At 39.8% G+C, this 21,724-nt stretch overlaps 1 protein-coding gene across 1 annotated transcript; it reads right to left on the bottom strand.

Annotated features, from left to right (window-relative positions):
• Positions 1-1,309: 1,309 nt before the first annotated feature.
• On the bottom strand, positions 1,310-21,082 carry PLEKHS1 (pleckstrin homology domain containing S1). The gene is made up of 15 exons (XM_051799914.1): positions 20,858-21,082; positions 19,098-19,234; positions 17,814-17,905; positions 17,602-17,708; positions 16,125-16,259; positions 14,738-14,813; positions 13,948-14,055; positions 13,170-13,265; positions 9,574-9,687; positions 8,477-8,592; positions 6,976-7,185; positions 6,638-6,739; positions 5,092-5,227; positions 4,207-4,299; positions 1,310-2,497 (listed from the first exon to the last, which is right to left on the bottom strand). Exons 2-14 carry the CDS (start codon positions 19,126-19,128, stop codon positions 4,231-4,233), a joined length of 1,392 nt encoding a protein of 463 aa, XP_051655874.1. The 5' UTR covers positions 19,129-19,234; positions 20,858-21,082; the 3' UTR covers positions 1,310-2,497; positions 4,207-4,230.
• Between the last annotated feature and the right edge of the window lie 642 nt (positions 21,083-21,724).

Raw genomic sequence — 21,724 nt, forward strand, 5'->3', positions numbered from 1 at the left:
AGCACCTGGTGTCTCCAGCTCACCACTGATCCACTCTCTCCCCAGTGTGCAGGCTGACATCGCTCTCCTTTAATGCAGCCGCTCCTCTTTGACTCCATTTGCAAAAATTCCAACCCCACTGAGGCATTTAGATATTTAGATATCTCTGTTAAATACATAGATATTTCTTTAGATATCCCTATTAGATATTTAGATATCCCCTCAATCCCCCAGGCTGGGGGGACTCTAAATAAGCCAGGCACTGCATTACGCAGAGCTTGTCTCTGGCTCAGTGTCGCCCTTGAGAGGAAGTGTGGGGGTTGTGTGGGCTGGTTTGTTCTTGCTGTTCAATGGGCTTTTTATTTTTCTTAACTTCAATGACTTCACACTCATATGGAGACTTCTCTCACCATTACCCTTTCTCTGTTCCAGGACTTGCTTTTCTCCTGGGCAATTGCCATCTTCCTGCTAGAGTGGTGGAAAGAGTATGACTCGTATTTGGGAATTCAGGGGGCAATATGAGCAGACAGTATACAGTGAGTGCAGCATGGGAATGTGCCACAAATTAACAAGCAGGGAAACAACCTAAAGGCACTAGCTGTATTCAGTGAGAGGAAATAAAGTAGTTAGTGAGGAGCATGTTAATTGCTAACTAATCACATAATCTCTGTTGCAGTTGGTTGGGTTTTGTCTCTCATACACCCAGTTTGCAGATGTTGCTGCTGTTTTACATAGACTTGTTTATCTGTGGACTCACTGAATTTCATCTCATGCCAATTTTAACATTAGTGTTCAGAAACCCTGAATAACCCAAAACTTACCTGGAGACCAGATAAGAAATGATTTTGACACCACGGAACAAGCAGCTTCTTGATGCACCAAGAAGTTCCGACAGCACCTATTCCTTTAGGAGTGTGTGTTTACACAACACATTTCCAATACCTATAGGTGATCTAAAAAATGACCGGTTACCCCTCAGATGGCATGGGTTTAAAGACATTCCCTTCAGGTGTTTCAGGACTAAAAGTGAGCACTGGGTAGTACCATGCATGAAATCATTTCCCTTTGCTGTTGATTCTAGAAGCAGCCAAGAGATTTAGCAGAATTTGCTAAATTTTCGCATTGCAAAAAGTGTTCCAGAATGAGGTTGATCTTTTTTTAAGTGTAGCTTTTTTAAAAAGGGCTGTTTAGTGGCTCAGCTTCAGGTTATTGGGAAGTTACAGGTGGTCTTTGGAGGACAAAGAGGGGCTGTGTTAGGAGAAAGCAAGGTATTTTGCAGCCTACAATGTGTTCTAAGTGTTATAACATATTTATTAATCATATGTGGGCATACAACTTCACACACTCTACCAGAATTTACTGTACCAATGTAATTTCCATATTGTATCTCTGTAAGTGTTAGGAATCAGCCAATATGCTACATTAATTATCTGCATTTAGCATTGTGCAAGCTGACATAATGATCAATTATGGAGTAACACATCAGTAACTGTTTACTGAAGTACAGAAGTAATCCCCCCAGGTTTTCTGAAATATTCTGGACTTAACTACCCAAATCCTACTTTTGTCCAAAAGTAACGTCTTTCCATAGCTGACAGGTGCAGCATGCAGTGCTCAACTGCTTCAGCAGCAATGCCTCTTGCAGGTTACATGGAGGGGCTCTTCTCCCACCACCACATGGGAGCTTCTTCACTAGTTCACCTCTTTTTGGAAATGTTTTTCTGTGAAGTTCTACAAAATTGCTCCATGGCTTTGAATTTCTTTTTGAAGAAATTCTTTGAATTTCAATTTCTCACCTCCTTTGTTCATCTATAACTGGAAACACAAGGTATTTATCTTGCAGTTCAGTGACATATGACCACTTGCAGAAACTGTTTGAAAAAATGATGAAAGAATGCAGGCTACTTGGTCTAAGAAAAAGAGTAGGGAGAACAGGCAGAAAAAAACCACCTTCCACAGTGAAGATTCCTCTGGAGACAGTGGAAATCCAAATATTCCCCATGCCCACTGAAAACAAGGCAAGAAAAATCAGGTTAACTTTCTGAAAAAAATGTCTAGGATAAACAGTAGAAAAAAACTTCCAAATTTTAGAGAGAGATGAGTCTTGGAACAACACAAGAAGGTTTGGACTTTCCTTTTCTAAAGTTCAGAAGAAGAGCTTAGGCAAATCTTGACCAGGAAAGACTGAGGATGACATCCTGGTGAATACTCTTGAACTAGACGAACTGTGATTTTAGGGTTCAGGCCATGAGGACTGTCCTAGCAGGCTGACACAGTTACAGAGCTGGAAGAAGCCCTGTATAATGATAGCCAGCCATCCAATCCTTCAGAGATTCATTAGGCAGAAATGGATTTGCTGTACTCAAAGAAGCAGTGCAGAGCAAAGGAGTCCCATAGCAGCTTTGGAGAAGAACTCCTTCTTCCTCCATGTCTCTTCTTCCATTTTCAGCCTCTGTAGCTCCAGAACTGGGGTTTCCCTCTGCCTTTATTCAGAATTCAGCACAAACAGGCCTTTGAACTGAAACAGAAATATCAAAACATGATCCTTTCCCACCTTGAGAAACAAGCATGTCCTGAACACTCTTATCTCAAAAGCAGAAGACACAGGCTGTGAAAACATTCAGTCTGGAAATTAATCTTTTGAACAGCAGCTGAGTCTGAACAGATTGTATATATATTTGTGTTTGCTCGTTTTGAGTTACTTGACACTTTTCATCTTCAGCTAAATAAAATTTTCTAATGATTTTTTTAAAAGTCCAGACTGGATAGACAAAGCACATTTGTCAAATTTACTACTGCAGTAAGTGGCACCAGTGCTGATTTTTAGTGAGTGTAGTTTCTTACTGTAGTAGCTGACTTGGCCTAATTCAATTGGAAGCTGGACAAATACTGCCCTTGAGCCAAATCCACCTTAGTCAAAGCTTATATAAATCTCTTAATATCAATAATCCTGTGCCTGCTAAACCCAGGAGTTATTTTGGTTGTATCTGGCAAGATAAAATTATCTGTACTCAAACCCAGTGATTCTGTTTGTTGTCACACCATTGTGTATCAACACGACCTATTTTACAGCAATATATATGTGTGTAAATAGAGCCCACACAAACATGGATATGCCAATGTGTACGTGTTCATACAGAGCACAGGTATGTGTCATACATACAGGCCATGTCACACCATGGCTCTGTAAGCAACAGAGGTCACTGTAAGACAGGACAAAACTCCCTTTTAGCATCCACCAAAGACACCCCTGCTTATCAGGTTTCTTTTGATGTGATATTACCTGAAAATTGTTCTTGTTCCTGTGGTAGCAATGGAAGGAGGACATATCCACAAAAAAAATATTTACATGAAATATCTTTGTTTGGGAAACAAATGAGTACTCTGCTCTGGAAATCTGCTGTGCCGCTGTCATCCCTGTGGCAGTACTAGGCAGCACCAAAACAATTTCAGTGAACTCGTTTGCATTGGGCTGAGAGCACATGCCTTTGGATACATGACTTCTCTCTCTGGTTTTCCCAGCTGTCTTTACCAGCAACACTTTCAAAGAGCAGGGCAGCCCTTCTCTCTCCCAAATCCATTAATTCATTTTTCACTTAGGGCTTATTTTGGGTGCCAATTTGGAACCCAAAGGTGCTCCAGACACATTCCTTTTCTCTAACCAGCTCTGTTTCCTGTCATCCCTTTAATGTATTCGTGTGATTGTAACATAAGAGTGGCATAACATGAAAGGAGGCCCCACTGAATCACTACACAACACCAGCCTTCCCTCCAAAACTACAGCTCTCAGCTTCCTTGTGCCTTTCTGTGGCTAAAGGGAATCTAGGAAAAACATGGCTTTCTCCCAAATGCCTGGTGTTTCCACACCCCTAACTGACTAGGAGTTCAGTATAAGTCAATGTAACTCAGTGTAAAGAGATGAGGCCAGGCATGAACCAGTACTTTCTGCTGAAATGCAAAGTATACACAGTGCAAAGGTCGCGTAAATTATTTGACCCTCTCTTTTCTTTTTCATGTAAACAGATGCAGAAACACATGCCAACATGAAATAGAAGCCAAATACATGCCATTCATGCCAAAAAATAAGTTATTAGGACATAAAATGAAATCTGTTCTTTTTACTTCAGCAACAAAAGATGCCTGGAAGCTCAAGAAGGTAAAGATTATCTCCATACACTGTGTAACACATTCTTCTCCCTGATCTTTTGCCTGAGCTTTGGTACTTACTTAATCACTGAGGTCTTTTTTTTTTCAGGAACATGAGCAGCCTTTAGCATGGAAGATATCTGACTGTGGAATCCTACATACAGTAAGTTTCACCTTAAAAAAGAGAAAAGAAAGGGACATTTTTGTAGCTTGTTTTATCTGATCAACATTTGTGCATCTGTGTATCTGACTTGTATTTTAACTAGTTAAATAGAAATTTCCTACTAAGAGAGATGAGTACTTTTTTCCTTGGTGAGACTGGCTTTTTTTTCTTTAGATGGAAACAGTCTCTGATGACCTCAACCTTCTCAGCAAAATTCAAATATGAATGTGTTCAGGTATGGGTCATGAACCTTTATACTGAAATAGGAGTCCACCTGTCAGAAATACATGTAGTAGATCACAGTGGAGTTAAGGAACCTCTTAGAAATCTCCCACTTTCTTCAAAAAACATGGTATCACACAGGGAGATGCATAGCACTTGATAAGCAATAGGAGGTAGGAGTCTAAGGCTCTGCCCTCAATACCCAAAACCACTATAAGCAACTATACATTGACTAGAGGCAATTGTTTATTTCCCAAAGTTTGCAATTTGTAGGCCTTGGCCAAAAAATACCGGGTAACTCTAATTTATGGTTGCCCAGTAGAATCTCTTCGAGTTGCTCAAGCTCTTCTAGATCAAGTCCTCCAACAGCACTGTGCTGACTTGCATTCCCCATATAGCCCAGGGATAAGAGATGCCACATCAGAATGATGCTGAGGAGCTGTTTGGTGCTGAAGTTATTCATGCCAAACTTAAACCAGAGTAAACTGGTTTGAATAGAGCCTCTTGAAATGCAAAAAGGAAATTGCTTTCTCATTTGCCATGATACCTTTGACTGTTACCTTCAGGTTAGTCAAGCTTACCTCCTTTCTTGTGGACCTGCTGATGAAGAAGTAAGCCTCTTCCACACCCTGGGGTTGCAGATCATTCACAGCCACTACATGATCTCCATGGTTAAACAAACATCCCAGTCTGTGAGGACCAGTCCAGTGTGAAATGCTGGGGTACGTGGAGGGTAGCAAGAAAGGAAACATTCAGGATATCCAGTCACTGCTCACAGATGGCAATGGCTGAACAGGATTGCATTTATGGTACTGCCCTCTGGAAATAACATACAGGTGGAATGACTTTGCAACTTTTTGATCTGGTTCTAGCTGAAACTAAGCTGCTTCATCCATCCAGAGGGCATCCTCCTAAAAGAGCACATGACACTGACACTGCAGCATGTTAACAAGTGAGACTGGTGCTAGCAAGCTCACCAAAGTTGGGGATTCCAGTCTAAAAGCAGTGGCCCAGATTTGCTGTAGATGTTTTAGCCTAATGTTGGACTGATATGATTCCTGAAGTCATCCCAAGAGAATAAAATTAAAACTATTATCATCTGTTTTATCTATGTTATAACTGCCAGGATCAGGGATCCATTGCTGTCCAGATGGGACCCTTATGGAAATTCCAGGATCTTTCGCCTGCTGGTCTCTGACAGACTATCCTTGATGACAAGCTATTTAGGATTAGTTGACCTGACAGTCAGACATGGTGCTCTATTCCCTTCCAGAACAAGCTCACAGTTCTTTAAACATCAATTTCCGCTGAGAAGGCTGTGTAGATTTAGATGTAAGTTCAGTTATTGAGGTTATTTTCAGACTCTTTTGCAATAGTATTTTTTCTTCTTGCTGACAGTGACTGAAACGAAGTGACTTGCTATGCAGTGCACTTGATTGGTGTGAATATGAGAGCAGTAGAAAAAGAAGCATTCTCAGTCCTGTGTGTCAGTGAAAGATGAACAAGAAGGACAGGAATATGCATTGAGCATTTTTTCTGCTCCATCCTCTTTATCCTAGTCACTGATACAGAAGGTCTAGGGAGAACACTAAATTTCAGTGAGACTGCTAAGAGGATGCATATGCTATAGCCCATAACATCCCTGCCTAGCCCTCTTTCCTACCACCGAACCACTGCTGCGATTAATTCAGAGACAATTCTCTGCTCACATCCAACTCGAGTCAGCTTGAGGCTGTCTTTACCCTACCTCAACTATATCTCCTCACTTTATCTCTGAGACACAGCATCATTGTGGTTCAAAGGTAAAAGTAACTAGCAGTAATTAAGTGATTTCACACCAACATTAGAAGAATAGCTTTTGTGGTGGGACTTTATCACTAAGTATTACACAGTATGATAAGGGATCTTGATTCCATAGAGCCCTCTCCAACAGCAGTTGAAATAGAAACTCAAGAACATGAAGAATTAGAAAGAGCAGAAAGGAATCACTCAAGTACCATCATGCACTAACCTTGCTCTCTTCTGCAGTGCCATAACTGTACATGGATGTCTATACTTGTACACTTCTGTACCTGACTGTCACTTATTCAGATCTGACAGGCACTGTCACAAGACATTCAGACTTACCATATTCGTCCTGCTGCTTCAGTAAATTTTAGGTAACTGTTAATATCAGCCAGGGGTAGAAAAATATCCAACTTCTGCAGCTGGGTCTCATCTGTAACTTGACTGTGAGAGAAAACACCAGAGACCATAGAATTATAGAATATCTCCAGGGGGACCCATAAGGACTATTGAGCTCAACTCTCTACTCCTTGCAGACTACATAAAATTAAATGATATGACTAAAAGCATCATCCAGATGCCTCTTGAATGCTGACAGGCTTCACACACTCTACTGGCACCTCAGCTGAAACCCAAGGACACGTCTGTCTTCTCTGCAACAAAATGGAGAAGACACTTACCTGAGCAGTATAGACAACTGAACCACTGAAAGTGGTAATGAATTTTGCCTTCTCTGGAGGGTTGGCTGCGGACTGGTGCTGCTTTCTGGGAATTCTATGTCTTTGTTTGCTTCCAAGTCTCTTGGACATGCACTGCTGTCCTGGCATTTGGGAGGAGATGGGAGCCCATCACGTCTGCATGTGAGTTGGCATCTCTCATCCAGCAACCTACTGAAGAGAAATGATGATAAAAAAATAAGTGGTTTGACCAATCCAGGGACTCTTGTGGTGTTTGAAGCTGGATCAAACAGTCATCAGTAAAGCAAAGAATAACAAGTTCTTGTAGAATATCCAGTGGACAGAATTAAAGCTAAGTAAAATAAACAGTCCTTCTAAAACCAGACCATAAATCTCAAAATAAACCTTGCCAGTATGTAAAAACTATTTATTAAGCCTGAAAACATCCCAGCTAACAGCATGCCTTGACAAAGAAACTGAGTATAGATTGTCGGCCTCGGCCGTAGTGGGTTCTGCAGGGATGTAAAGCTGTCCCCTGGGAGATACAATAACTCAGACATGCTTGAACTCATTTTAGCTTTTTTCGATGAGCCTTATGATGCCTGGAGCTGACTTCATACCATACCCCAAACAAGACTGGGGATAGTACCAAAAGCTGTTCTTGGTATGTTTTAACTCGGATGACATAATTTTATAGTAATGCCCTCTGGGGGCTTCCAAAGACAAGCTTGAATAAATCTGTTGGAATAAACTAGTTAGTGTGTCTGCATTTCCAGTTTCCTCCCATGATATGGCATAAGATCTGACTGTCTCTAGATGGCAGGCCATAGCCAAGAGATACTGACTAGTCCTCTGGCTCAGGAGGTGTGGCCTTACTGTGTAGGCACACTTCTCTTTAGTATTCATTGCTGTATTGTGGAGGTTGTAAAGTTTCCTTGTGGCACTAATACTGTGACACAAAGTTTAGGTCTTTTTTTGTGACATGCCAAACACTGTAGCTTCAAAATACACAGCATCAAATCCCTTCTTTCAGTGGGCAAATGTGAGGAAGGAGATGACTGAACTCACATAACTTCTTAATGGAAAAGTAAGGAGCTAATACCCCATCTCTACTTTTCTCTTTTAACCACTAGATAATGCTGCCTGCTTGGAGAGTGCCTGTCCAAAAGGTTGTTGGAACTTGGCTGCAGTGTCTCAGTAAAGTGGTGGACTGTTGGGTCATGAAAACCTAGAAAAAGTATGAATCAACAAAAAGTACTGCATCCTATAGTGAGAGCCTGTCTAAATGCATGAGTTTGCAATGTGAGCTTAAATTTCTTGTTGATGAGTTTGAATCTGACTCCAGTATTCCTCTGAGTTCTGAATTATCTGAACCAAGACCAAACAAGGACTCATTCAAACAAGATGCAGCATCTAGACCTTGTTATCTTAATACCACAGATGTCAGCTCTATCTGTCCTAAAATGTCACTTAATTTGCAAACCTTAATGAAGTTGTTACTTACAGTGATTTCATTGACATATAAATGTTCTCCTTTACTGGGTTGTTTTGCACTGGTTTCTCTTGCACAGGGACATCAGTTCCAGCTGTAAGGTCAGGCTTTGATACTTCAGCAGCACACTGCCAGAAACACATAACAACATGAGATGTTAATATTATTGTTCTGCCTACAGGAAAAAAAAATAATCTTAATTTCCTTAGTTTGTTTAGTGCTTGTGCTGTTTAAACACATTGGCTAATATAGATTGGCCTTCCCCAAATAAGTCAAAGGTATTTGAAAGTTACAAGTTAATGGTGGTATTATTAACACTGTCAGACTAGGATGTAACCAGCTATATTCTAAAGTACTACCTCCTCCCTCCAAAAAAAAAGTTACATTTTAATGTAAGCAGACTGAAAAAAGAGAGTTGTACTTTGTGTGTGCTTAACTTAGAGCACTTAGATTACATAACAAAATCATATTAGTAATGTTATTCAGTCAGATGTACAGTCTTGGGAGAGACTCCAGGACTTCTGCAGAAAACTGACCACTTAGCGTCTCTTGACCACTAAGTACATGGGAAACTTAGAGGAACTAGCCTCCCAAATTAGCTGTCAAAATTTGTTTAAAATTAACAGAATGATTTCTTCTGCTCCCTTGTTTCACATTGAAATGTAGATACTAAAACGTACCACAGCATTTTAAATGTACTGCTTCATTTTATGAAGCTTACTGATGCTTCAACAGAATTATATTTTAAAATACATAAAACTAATGCACTGTTATATTCTCTAAATGAAGTTTTCACTTTCGGAAAAAAAACCCCACCCTGTTATACAATAGTCAAAAGCCATTTACAATGAAACAGTCAATTTGGGGACTTTCAACAAAATCAGCAATGTTTTTGTCAAAATGCCACTTTCTACCAGAAAGATCCTTTGAATGAGTCTAGTGTATTTTTTCTTGTATAAATGAAAGCTCTATTACCTACTGCTTTATCTATGTATTCCTTTTGCGAGGTACAAGGGCTTCCTCATACCAGTTCCTCTTTGGCTCATTAAATGTCTCCTGTGTCCTTGGAGCTGTTAACAAACCAGTAGAACTCACAACTGATAAACTACCTGTGCTAAAATATTGCTGGGAGTTTGGTAATAATCTTCTTCATCCTTTTGGATGTTTTCATCTGTATCTGATGGCAGCAGATTTTCCTCACTTCTTCCCAGAATTTTATCCTGCTAAAAGAATGGTTTTGTATTTAAAGGGATCAGTTATACAGATTAACATGTATTTTTCCATTTACATGGAGAAGTAATAGAATCAGCACATATTCACAGAAAACACGGGAAGACATGTTTCTTCTTGAAGTAAGATATGCTCAGAGAAAACCTGTTTTAGAAACAAGGTTTCTATATTTGTGCTCCTTCCTGTATTTTTGAAATTCAATGCACACAGACAAAACTTGTCACCGGTATTAATACTTCTCAGAGATGGATGTGTGGTAACCAGGCAGTTGCAACTGATTGCATGATCACAGCCTGTTATTTTGTTTAAAAATGAAGTGGGTTAAACACTTCATGTATGAATCTGGATGAATTTAGGGTCACTTGTATGGAAAAGATTTTTTATTTGCAATTCAGTCCTTACACTAGGAAAAAAATCTGTAGGAAATCTAGGAGTTGATTGGGGTATATTTGTCCTTTGTAAGCAGCTTTTAACTGTTCTCAAGTAAAGAATGAATTTGGGATTTCCCTGACTAATGAGAAATCTATTATCTCATACTACTCTATGAACAAGAAGATGTCCAAAAGACTGGAGATCTGACACTGAACCCTTTGTATCCTGAGTGATATTCTGTCTTCATAAATACCAGAAACATTAAGTTTGAGGCAATTTGGTAAGTCAAGGAGAAGTTAGTCCCTTCATCAAGTTTACCTTTCTAAGTCACAAAGATAAATTATTTATTTTTATGTCTCCTTGTTGACTTCACTATAGTGAAGAGTATGGTAATTAGTATTTAGCTGCCTCCCAATGCAATTCTCTATGCCATGTTTGTGATGCAACTGTTTTTTATCTCTACACTTACATCTGTGGTTTCCATGGTGATCGTTTTAATAATTGCTAAATATGCCATGAATATATTACTGTTTTCAAGGAAAAGTAAATTAAACTAATTACTTTCTTACATATAAAGAGAAGAAACTGGCATTGAATATAAATTAAGGATGATTAATGTATTTTTTTTCCGTGTTGGTATGAATGACATTAAAGGCAACTCACGCAGCAGGAGTCAGAACAAACCTCCAAATGGTCCTTCAAGAAGTGCAGAACAAAACCACAGCAGAAACAAGACTGGCTCTGTGGTCATGATCTGAAGTCATGAATGAGTTTCCTAGTGTCTTTTTAGGGGCTTTGGATCAATCAAGCAAGTAAACATTTGGGGAGAAGGAGAAGAGAAAATGATTGTATTGTCTTGAGATTCTCCAATTCCTAAGAAATCTCAAAGAGCAGACAGCACTCATCAGCTTTCCAAACTGAGCTTTCAGTCACTGACAGTGGCTATCTTTTGCCAACTGCATAGTGTTTCTCCTTGCACCATCACAGATTATAGGGATAATGGGAAGAAGAAGGATACACTGCAGCAGTCCTGTGCTTCCCTAAAGCAGTTCATCAGCATCTCCGTTCCTCCAGGTCTCTTACCAGCAGGGCAGTGCAGTCAGCCTCAGTGTACAGTTTTTCTCAACTGAACAGCTAGACAAGTCCTTTAAGTGTCTGTTGAACCATAATATGGATTTACATTAGAGAGAAAGTACACTGTGGAGAAAATTGGCGGTAGCACAGGATGGAAATGATACCTGGAGAACAACTGAGTAATTGTTACCTATAAGCTCCTTAGGGAAAGTTATGCCCTTAGACAGAGGAACCTCTCTTTCAGAAAATCAGATATGTGTAACAGATCCCAACAAGGGTGCCTAGGTACAGGGTGGTGTAAGTCAGGGCTCTTTATTTTGATGTATTTTAGATATTGAAAGGTGTGTATCAAAAGAGCTGAAGCTGAATTGCTCAGTCAGATGTGGTTTGGTAGCTTCAAAGTGCGGGTTGAAAAGGAGCCAGGTCCCCAGACCTCTCCAGGGTCCCTGCCAGCAGGACTAGACTCACTGACATGGAGAGGCCCATTTGCATGAGTGACGACTCCTGAACAAAGTGTTCTCGAGATCTGGGCCTGGATGAGGGAACCACCGATAAACAGCAAAATACATCAGATGTTTGGAATGGGAAGTCATACTTCTAAAAGGAAGTAAATACAAGGGATTAATCAGGAAGTCAGTTGTCTAGATGTCACTGAGCAGAGAATAGGTCTGGAGATGTTAGCAGATGCTAAACTTATGAGGCAAGTGGAATATTTTTATCGAATGAACAAATATTTTTGTTTCTTGTTCTCTGTACAACAAGGTTATTTATTTTCACACATGCCAAAACAGAAATATGAGCTTCCTGCTATTCCCTCTGCTTAGGCCAGAAAGGTAAAATCCAAATTCCTTTTTTGAACCGTCATGGTCAATCTGTCTTAGTCAGAACAGCTGCAAATAATATATGCCATCTCAGGCATCGTAAGTATGAGAAGAATTAATGAATAAGACAGAAAAGGCATGCATAAGAAAGAGGCACAAAGAGACCCTTGGTATGCACCTGGAGAAGAACTAGTTAAAATCAGACCAAGGGTTAACTCAATGCATTTCAGAGCTCAGAATCACAACTGAATTACTGCAGTTTTATAAAGTATTGTGCATCAGCTGAGCTATGCTGACTGCCATGGCATGGCAATGTAGTTTCAGCTATTTGCACTTCTTTGCACTAAATTTAGCTGTGTTATCTCATACATATTGCTGTCAGCCTATATACAAGGGTGGTGATTTCAGCATGATTTACCACCCCGTTAGCTGTGATAGCAGAACAGAGTCTTTGCCCTGTATCTTAGCTACTCCAGATCATAGTCTAGTGCATAAACTGTCAATAAAAGATGGGTTTAAACTGCAAACTGGTGTGATAAGTCTTGGTTGTGCCTTCTGTCCTCTTGGCTCTGCTGCAAAGGCAGTAATCCATGGCAGAGGAAAACTGCTGCAGGCGCTTGTTCAGGGAACACAGGTCAGAACATTTAGCCAATAATACATGATAACATTCATATTTTATCTTTCCAAACATTCCTGCCAAATATGGAAGTGAAATTACTTGAAGTCATATTTATGCTGACAGAAGGTCAGTTCTGAGGTGTGCCTCAATTTAGCAAGCCCTTGTTTTGTAGTTTAGTTACATTGACTCAATTGCTACTGGCAAAGGCTGAAGAAATAAACCATTTAGGAACAGCTGTGGTGCAGCTGAGAAATGTGGTGGTAGAGTCAAATCCTCAGTCAGTGCAACTTCTGGGTTTTCTTCATCAAGTTTGTAAGAGCTGCTGTAAGTTGCAGTTGCTGCACAGAAACTCTGAGGATCTGCCTCCAAAAACAAACAGGGTATTTCAAGCAAGTTCTTAGAAGATTATTTTCAGTGCTAAACAAGAAAACAGACTAAATATCTAGGCAATTTCATAATGAAAACCAACTCAATGTGCTGGGAAAGCAGGTGGATAATCTATAGTCACAAATACCCAGGTGAGATAAAAGCCAATAATCACTTCTGCAGACTGAACAAGACAAGAGCTGTTTGATATTTTTCTGCTCACCAGGCTGGGAAACACTCCTCTTGGTGAGTCACACTGAGCCTGATGAGGGCCAGGATCTGAATAAGGCCTGTTCTTGTCTTCTGAGCAGCTGTTCTCCTGAACACCAAAGAAAAAAGTTGATTCCTCATAAAGACACAGTGGAGGTGCTTCACCCGCATTCATCTTCCTCTAGCTGGTCCATTTACACACAGCTTTGTGACTACAGAAACCCAACAATTCCTTGGCTGCTACATCACCCTGTTACCAGGGGATGGGGACTGCAATTGCTTGAGAACAGCAGCAGCACTTTCCTTCCTTTCTATTTTAATACTGAGGGGAAAATCTGTAAGGCACAGAGGAACTGGACCTGAACTCCCCTCTAAACCTGGAATGAGAGAGACAAAGAAAAGCACAATTACAAAACAGAAGGAATGTGGCTAGAAGCTGCCAAGACAATCATCACATGCCTTTGCCATGACAAGGTGTCAAAGTAAATCTTCAGAGGCTTACTTCATACCCAGTAATCTTTGCCAGTCAGTTTAGACAGCCAATGAATATAATTTCTCATTGCCTTTACTTACATGCAGATATTACTCAAAAGAATTTCCTTCATGGGGACCCTCTGATGTTATCACCCAGGTCTTACTCAGGAACCCCCACCAGAGAGCAGAACAGACCACCCAGGTATGCATTGCAGAAGATCTGAAGAACTTTTGATGTAAAAAAGCAACCATAAAAATGAAATTTCACAGTCATCCCTAAGCACAGACTTATTATTAAGGATGGCTAATCTGTTTACCTTCTGGCAGCTTTGCCTTTCTGTGAAACTGGTCATATCTATGGAATTTAAGAATAGTGGCAAAGAGGAGGGCCGGCTTCTGACTCCCGGATTTGGAAGATCTTGGTTCTAGAAATAAGGTAATAGCAGTCTAAGAAAACAGGCACCTGATAGGTGTGGTCTACAACATACCAACACATCCTACTAGTACACTTTTACTTCTAAGGGCTTAGAGAGATTGTCTACATTGCATTTTTAAGGGAGACATAAATTTGCCCTGCCGGTACTTTGAGCTGACTGGAAGCTGCAGGGATGTTAGTAACTTTGTGCCAAGTCTGAACTGGTAGGCCTGGCTGGCTGAAAAGGTGCCAGAAACTTGGGCCTGAGATTGAACTAACAAGGCTTCCAGCTGGTTCATAACATTGGCAGACTAGACGTGGTTTGGTTTGTAAAACAACATGTAAATATGACAAAAATACACAGGATGAGGATAACACACAAGTTTTCATTCTAATGCATTAAAGATGCAGTTTATTGAAGCGTAATATCAATCATCTCCTAATTTCCATATGGCTTACTCTTCAAAGAGATTCCTTCATTGTAAAATCAATACCAGCACAGACAGACTGTGCAATACCTGCTTAATGCACAAGGCCAGGGTACAGGATTTATATGGAAAATGAATGAATGAATGAAAATTCTGAATAATCAAGGCCAGAGCCAAGTTTCAGGGCAAAAATCAGGTAAATTCTTTTGCAGTTTTCTAATGGAAATAGAAACATCCTTTTTTTCAAGTACAGTAAAATGTCACCTGAGGGCAGCATCCACCTTGTTTGTCCTCCCTGCAGACTGAAGATATCAGAGTCACCCAGTCCTCTGTTTCCTGCCTGTAGGTTGGAACATAAGAAATGAAAACTTATTGACAGGTAACACACAAGGAAAATCCATTTGTCTACACACTTCTTCCTAAAGGGCTAAAAATAACTGCACCTTTTTTTTAAGAGACTGCTCGGGTGGTCATAGCCAGATGGCAAAGTTTGACCTCAGAGAGGTTCAGCCCAAGGCTAGGAACTAAAAGTTTTGCAGGGGGGCTGTGTGTCTGTGTGCAAGAGACATGGAGATGTGGGATGGTGCTTGCTGCTTTCTTTACTGTGTGTGAGGCTGCTCTGCTGAGTCCTGCCACAAAGAGAGTTAACAAGGCTTGGGAATGCGTTTGGATGAGGAGGATGAGAAACATGCCATGGAAGGACCCTTGAAGCCCTGTTTCATGCTTGCAGTGTATTTAGTTGGATTAATTCTGGAATGCTTCCCACTGAGCAAGGGGTGTGAGAGCAGAGCCTCGGGGGAAGGCGTTGGGTGGCACGCTCAAGTAACACTCAGGTATGTGTTTTTCTTCTGTGCTTATCAGAATTTCACACATCAGCTGCTCTTCTGCATAAAGGCAAAAAAACCCCCTGATACACTCGTGACTGGGAACCTGAAGAGGAGAAGCTGAGAACCAGCAGCATAGGAGCAGTGTGACAAACATCCTCCCTCGCCTAACTGAGCTTTGGCTCATCCCCTTGACAGAAGCAGTTTCTGCCCCTGCTGAGGACTGAACTGCAGCCTGGGAAAGCAGAGACCATGCCACCCTGCTGCAGCAAAGGCCCTAGTCAGTACTTCTGGGAGGTGTTTTCCCTTGGGAGAACTTTTGCCTTCAATCTGCTTCCCTTGATTAATAGCCTACTCTTCAGGCAATATTATTTCCTGCGATTTATCCATAAGGAGCAGAAGCTTTTCTAAGTCCCAGGATATGATGGGTGAGAAGACAAAGGTCTCTGTGCTCTTTCTTGGTCTTTAACTGGTACAGTTTGAAATGGTGCTGCCACACTGATGTACCACCACTGCTATCCCCCCTCCCAACCCTGTGTTCCCACTACTTTCAGGTATTGGATGTAACAGTGTGGCTGCAGGGAAGGTTTAGCTCACCTGTCTGAACCAGCAAAAAATTAAGTCAGTCACAGGGGGAGGGGGGAAATTACATAGAAAAGAGCTGTTTTCTGTTGGATCAAACAGCTGAATCATTTCATCCCATGTAGCTGAGACACATGAAGGGAAGGGAGCGACTGTGAAGGAGCAGGACCTTGCCTTGGGGCAGCAGCTTAGTGTTCCATTGGCTTAACTGTAATGTCATACTGCATTTGCACATCTATGCCTACCTGCTGTCCCCAATGAGGTAGTAACATCTGTTTCCAGTACCGATGGACATCACCTGCTCAGGAAGGCATTTAAACATCTTCCTCACTGTTTCCATAATTTCAAAATTTCTTATGCCAACTTCAATACTTATGATTCTGTTAAGATAAGCATATGAAACATCCTATATAGCTATACATACATATGTACAAATACACACACACACTTATATGTGTGTATGTGCATATCTTACTCTGAGCACAGCATAGTATGATGAGATCTGCATGGGAAAAGATAAACATTTTTCCACAGAAAAAAAGCTCAAGAAAATAAGCACAAATATTCAAATTGGATGGCCTTTCAGTGAAGAAAACTTCGAAGCAAAAAAGAATTAAATCAACTTTTGCAAAGATTTGGATTTTGGATCCTCATTTCTGGAAAAGCAGGCTGTTAGTCTAACACAGAACCTTGAAAATAAATGATAGTAAGAAAAATTTCTTGAAGTCTTTTAACCACTATAAAACAATAAATTTGATTTGAAATTAATTGTATATTAATAGTGTTTTAATGGAGGGGAAAAGGAACAGAAGTACTCTTAATGGATACTTGAAGCATTACTTCCATTAACTTCCAAGAAGTTAATAAAAACAATAACAACAATAATGATGGTAATAATGTAACCACATACCACTGAGCAAGCTGCAATATTTTTGAAAGCTTCACAAAGTAAATCCATTTAATGGAAGAAGCACAACAGCAATGTTGTTCAGAGACCTCCATGCCAAACAATTCCAGGAGCCTAGAGTATATTAAGCTCCAGGTCTGACAGGGAAAATCTCTGCATTTTCTGATTCACTTCCAAGTATCTCACACCACCTGTGACATGGTAAAGGGTGCTGGTACAAAGCCAGTGACACCCAGTCTTGCTGCAGCGGGCACTATGCTGAGAGGAATGAAATGACCAACCCAAAGGAGCCAAGCAGAGCAATTTCTTGATGGAGTAAGAGGCAGTGGGGCACCAGCACCAGCCCAAAGGGCCACATGAAAGTCAGGAGACCTCTGCACAGCCTGCAAAGCACCTTTGTGAAGCTGTAAGTAGGGAAAGGTTGTGTGACACAGGTAAGAGGACCATAGCCAGTCCTTATTTACATGTGAATGAATGCATAGCACTGTCCTCACAGGAGATAAAATATCTTCCGCTGGCTGCAGGAATACAGCCTTTAGGGTCATGGAGCCAAGATGTCTGGTTTGCAGATACAATATCACCATGATCACTCACATAAATGTATTAAATTTTAATAAAGCAATTGAGGATTTTTACTTCTACCTACTGTAAGCTGCACCCAAAGCCTACAAAAGCCTGCAGGACTCTTTTCTTGACTTCCGTGAGATTTGAATCAAGAACCTAAGTCAAGAAAAAGTGTCTGTACAACCAGTGGCCATTGAACAGTGTTGATACATGAGTTAAAATAAAAAAGGTGATGCATTTGAGTTACATACTGATCAACAGCTATGGAGCCTTTTACATGCTGGCCTTTTAGATACTTCAGGATGTAATTCCCCTTGCTGGATTTGGACAGGACGAAAAGACGCCTTTTCCAGGAATTCTGCCAAAGAGAAAGCAATTTGTTTGTCATTAAAATTCAGGATAGCAGATATAACGGCTGCTTGTTGAAGGATTGCTGAAATATGACTAATCTGTGTTGGTATACCTGTGAGCTGAAAAGTTGAAGAGGTGGTGATTTGATAAGGAATCCGTGCTTGCGGACTCCACCTTCAGGGCAAAATGTATTTTGAATTCTCCCTAATCAAAAAGAAATGAACAGCACCATTACTTAATTTGTTGCCAATTAATCTCTTACAAAGACCTGCTTGAACTGGAAATTGTTGCTGAAGGCTGGGTTTCTGTGCTCAGATGGCCATAAACCATATTACAATTAGAGAAGAGAAACACAAATCAAGGCTATAAAACGCAGGTCCAGGCCCTGTTTCCCTGATATTAATTTTATGGCTGACAACCAGCCCAAACTGTAAGCAAATGATAGTGAAAACGTAGAAGGCTCAGAAGATATCATGAGCCTCTGTCTTCTTTAAATGGTTTTACTTAAATTTGGAGTCTGGTCTTATTTAACTTCATAATTAGTGATCTGAAAGACAGTAAAGGCATCCCTAATGCAATTCATAGATGGCATTCAATCAGCTAAGGATAGATTATCTTGCACTGTGTGTGAATCGTGATGTCACAACAGGAAAAAGTTATACAAGTAAAGTTTGAGCTAAAACCTTGTGGGGAAAATACTTAAATGTATTTGTTCATGATCCTTCATACTTTGTGACCAGCTATGGTTTAAGATTCACATTTTTTAATCACTGGTGGATTTCGGATCCAAATTCACTTTAACACAACAAAAGGAGTGGCAATCTCATTCAATTTTTTAAGCACGTAAAAAGCATGTAAACCATGTGTGGTATATTAAGATTTTTTAAGAAACCAGTGACTGAAAGGCACACAGGTAACCTCAGTTTGGATCTTCTAGTAAAGAACAGCAGGCAATATGCATAACTTCTGGAAAATTTAACATGAAAAACTTCGTGGTCTTAAGTGGAGGCAAGGCTTCATCACCAGTGCCTTGGAGATACTGACTGTACCTTCCTGTTCTTAGTTAATTTTTAAGGAATTTAAAATTTTTTAAAAATATCAGTTCAATGTCTTTTTCAGGGACAAGAAAAATCCTGCTATGAAGGGAAACACTGCATGTAAGACAGTTCCTTTAAGGAGGGAAGTAGAGGGGCAGAATGATCACAAAGTGTACGTCCAGATGAGATCTCAAAATTTCCTAGTATGCTATTTCCCCCTGTTTTTCATCTACTGTTTGCCACAAAATCCTTGACAGCTGGACGGCAAAGAGAATGGTATCATACATTGACAAGAACAGATTGAAACCAAATTCAGCCTTACTACTGCCAAATCTTAATAAAAAAAAAAAAATTGGTACCTGCAGAATTTCTCTTATTTGTAGAAGCCATCCCGTTGATTTCTTCACCAAGATATTAAAGAGAACAAAAATATTGAAGCTAATTCCTTTCACTTTGCTTGCTGCTGAGCAGCATTTCACTGCACACACAGTTGCTGCTGAGAAAATAGCAAATACCTTACAAATGTTAATTTTCATGTTGATGATTTAACTATATAAAATAACCATAGGAAAATATCTAATAAACTATATATAATTAGTCATTACACATAATATTTTGTTATAGATTAAATTATATGTTATATGCTATGCTATATTTATTATAATGTAATAATAAAATAAAAAATAATAAATATTATACAGTTATATAAGTCAAAGGTATCATTTGCCTAGAAATGTAGAGAGCTGGCATCTGAACTTCATTTTGCCCTTCCTTTTGCACTAGACACAACACCTGTAACCAAGGAATACTGCATCCACATATGGTTCTGACACTGCTTTGCCAGTGTGAAGAATCCCATGTAAAACTGGCATAGTTTGGCCTAGAGAGTTTGAAGTCTATGCAGAAAATACAATAATAATACTATGGAAATTGTAATAACTTGCAAGTCTGTAATATTCTTAATACAATGTCTTTTCAAAAGTTTCTCTTTTTCTTACCCTAAAATTCTTTGCAAAATCAAATCTTGGCTGGAAGTTGTCTATAGCTACAAGGAGGTTGCACAGACCCAGGTGTGCCATTGAAGCTGCAGAGCTTCTCCTGGGAAAATGGGATGGATTGCAAGTGCTGTTCTCTAGTTTTTGCTGAGCTCCCTGGCTGGACTGAGAGATTTAAGGGCTTTCCTTTGCTTCTGTTTCTTCAGTGATTTACCCCATGGTGCCAAAAGTAAACATGGTACTGTCAGGATCAATGCTCAGAAATGGGGTGGGTTACACACAAAATTTTACCTCTGACACATAACTAAAGCTATAGACTTCCACACCTCCTGTTCCTGGCTGTAAATGAGAATGACCCTCTGAAAACTTAGGCCCACTGGAGGTCTCTGCAGAACATTTCTGCCTGTACTTTTGGAGGGTTTTTTTAGGGAAACCTTAACAATTTTTGCCTTTTTTGGAGAAAGATTTATTGTACAAACGCCGTGATCGACTGTTATAAAAATTTACTTCTAGGTTTTTCAACTAATGCCTACAAAAAAAAAAAGGACTAAAAAGTAATTTCCAAAACTAAAAATGACTACACACAAAGTAAATTTGCTAGTGCCAATAGTAGAGGCACATGCCCAGGGTTGCAATGAAAGGTAATGCATTATGCTGTTCAGTGTGACTGACAGAGTCACCTCGACGGGCAAACTATGCAATCATTACAAAACAATGCTCCAAAAACCTATGACAGGATAAAAGTCTCCTCTGGATGTCAGTAAAAGTCAAGATTTGCAGGTGAGAAGACAAACACCCATGAGGTTACAGTTGTGCTATTTCACTCTGCATTTTTTGGGAAAAAGCTTTTAACTGCTACATTTAACTGTCTTTTCAACAGAAAACAACATTTTAAATAAGTTATGTCTAATTCAAAATAGATAATGCCAATTCCATGATTATACCCTCTCAGATTTTTGTATGTCTGGTGTTAAGAGATTTGATTGCTTCAAACCTTTTGAAATGCAATGAGACACTTCAGTCAAAATGCAAATAAAATGCTTTAAATTTTTAAGATGTAAGCTATTATACAACTTCAAAAATATAATACCAAGATCAGGTAAACAACCTGTGTTAATACTTACAGGCAAAATGACTTCATGGTGAAGAAGGTTTTAGAGAAATACATCTTTAAGTATATCCATATTCCCTGTATTGCCTCCTGCAGCAAAACACAGTATGTCCTTGCCCTGCATTGTGCCTGCCTTCTTATAGTCCATGTAGAAATACAAACATCCTGAAATATGACCCACAAGGAAATGCCTGTCTCTGCATGGGAAGCAAATTAAAGACTGTTCTGGAGAGGGGAAATCCAGATTAATATTCACTTACAAGCAATGAAAAATACGAATATTTGAGGCAGTGATAAATGTCTCCCATACAGAAAAAACCCTGGAGACATCTTGTTTCTGTTGGTTCAGCTTTCTGAATAGTCCTCTTCGTTTCCCCTGAGCTGTGTCTAAAGCATAATATCCACCCATGACTGAAAGATAAAATAACATTAAGAACTCTGAAAGATCATACAAGCACCATAAAATGTAGCCAACTTCAAATTTAAAGAATTGCATTTTCTAAAACATACAGCAGTGAAGCAGGATTTCCTGTGCTGCCTGTATCATGACAATCTACTTCATTGTAGTGCCAGTGTAAGTTTTGGTTATAATAAACAAATTTTTGGGGATTCTCTCCTGAAACAGCATATCATTAATGATAGTGGTTTTACACAGTAAACCATTTGGCTAATCCTGCAGATGTCAAGGGAATTGCTTTTAGATAGAAAATAGTTCTAAATTTGATCAGGAAAAGAAGCTAAAATGCCCTACAGCTTTTAAGTTAGTATTCAACTACCTGGCCTTGCTCGAGTGAAAGAGCCATTCTGAATGGGTTCCTTCAGGCTCTTCGGCTGGCACAGCCCTCAGCACGTAAACATCTCCAGTCAGAGGTGATGTCTG

The sequence above is a fragment of the Manacus candei genome, unplaced genomic scaffold (genome assembly GCF_025592945.1).
Source record: "Manacus candei isolate 608988 ecotype Guabito, Panama unplaced genomic scaffold, ASM2559294v1 h1tg000050l, whole genome shotgun sequence".
Classification (NCBI taxonomy): Eukaryota; Metazoa; Chordata; class Aves; order Passeriformes; family Pipridae; genus Manacus; species Manacus candei.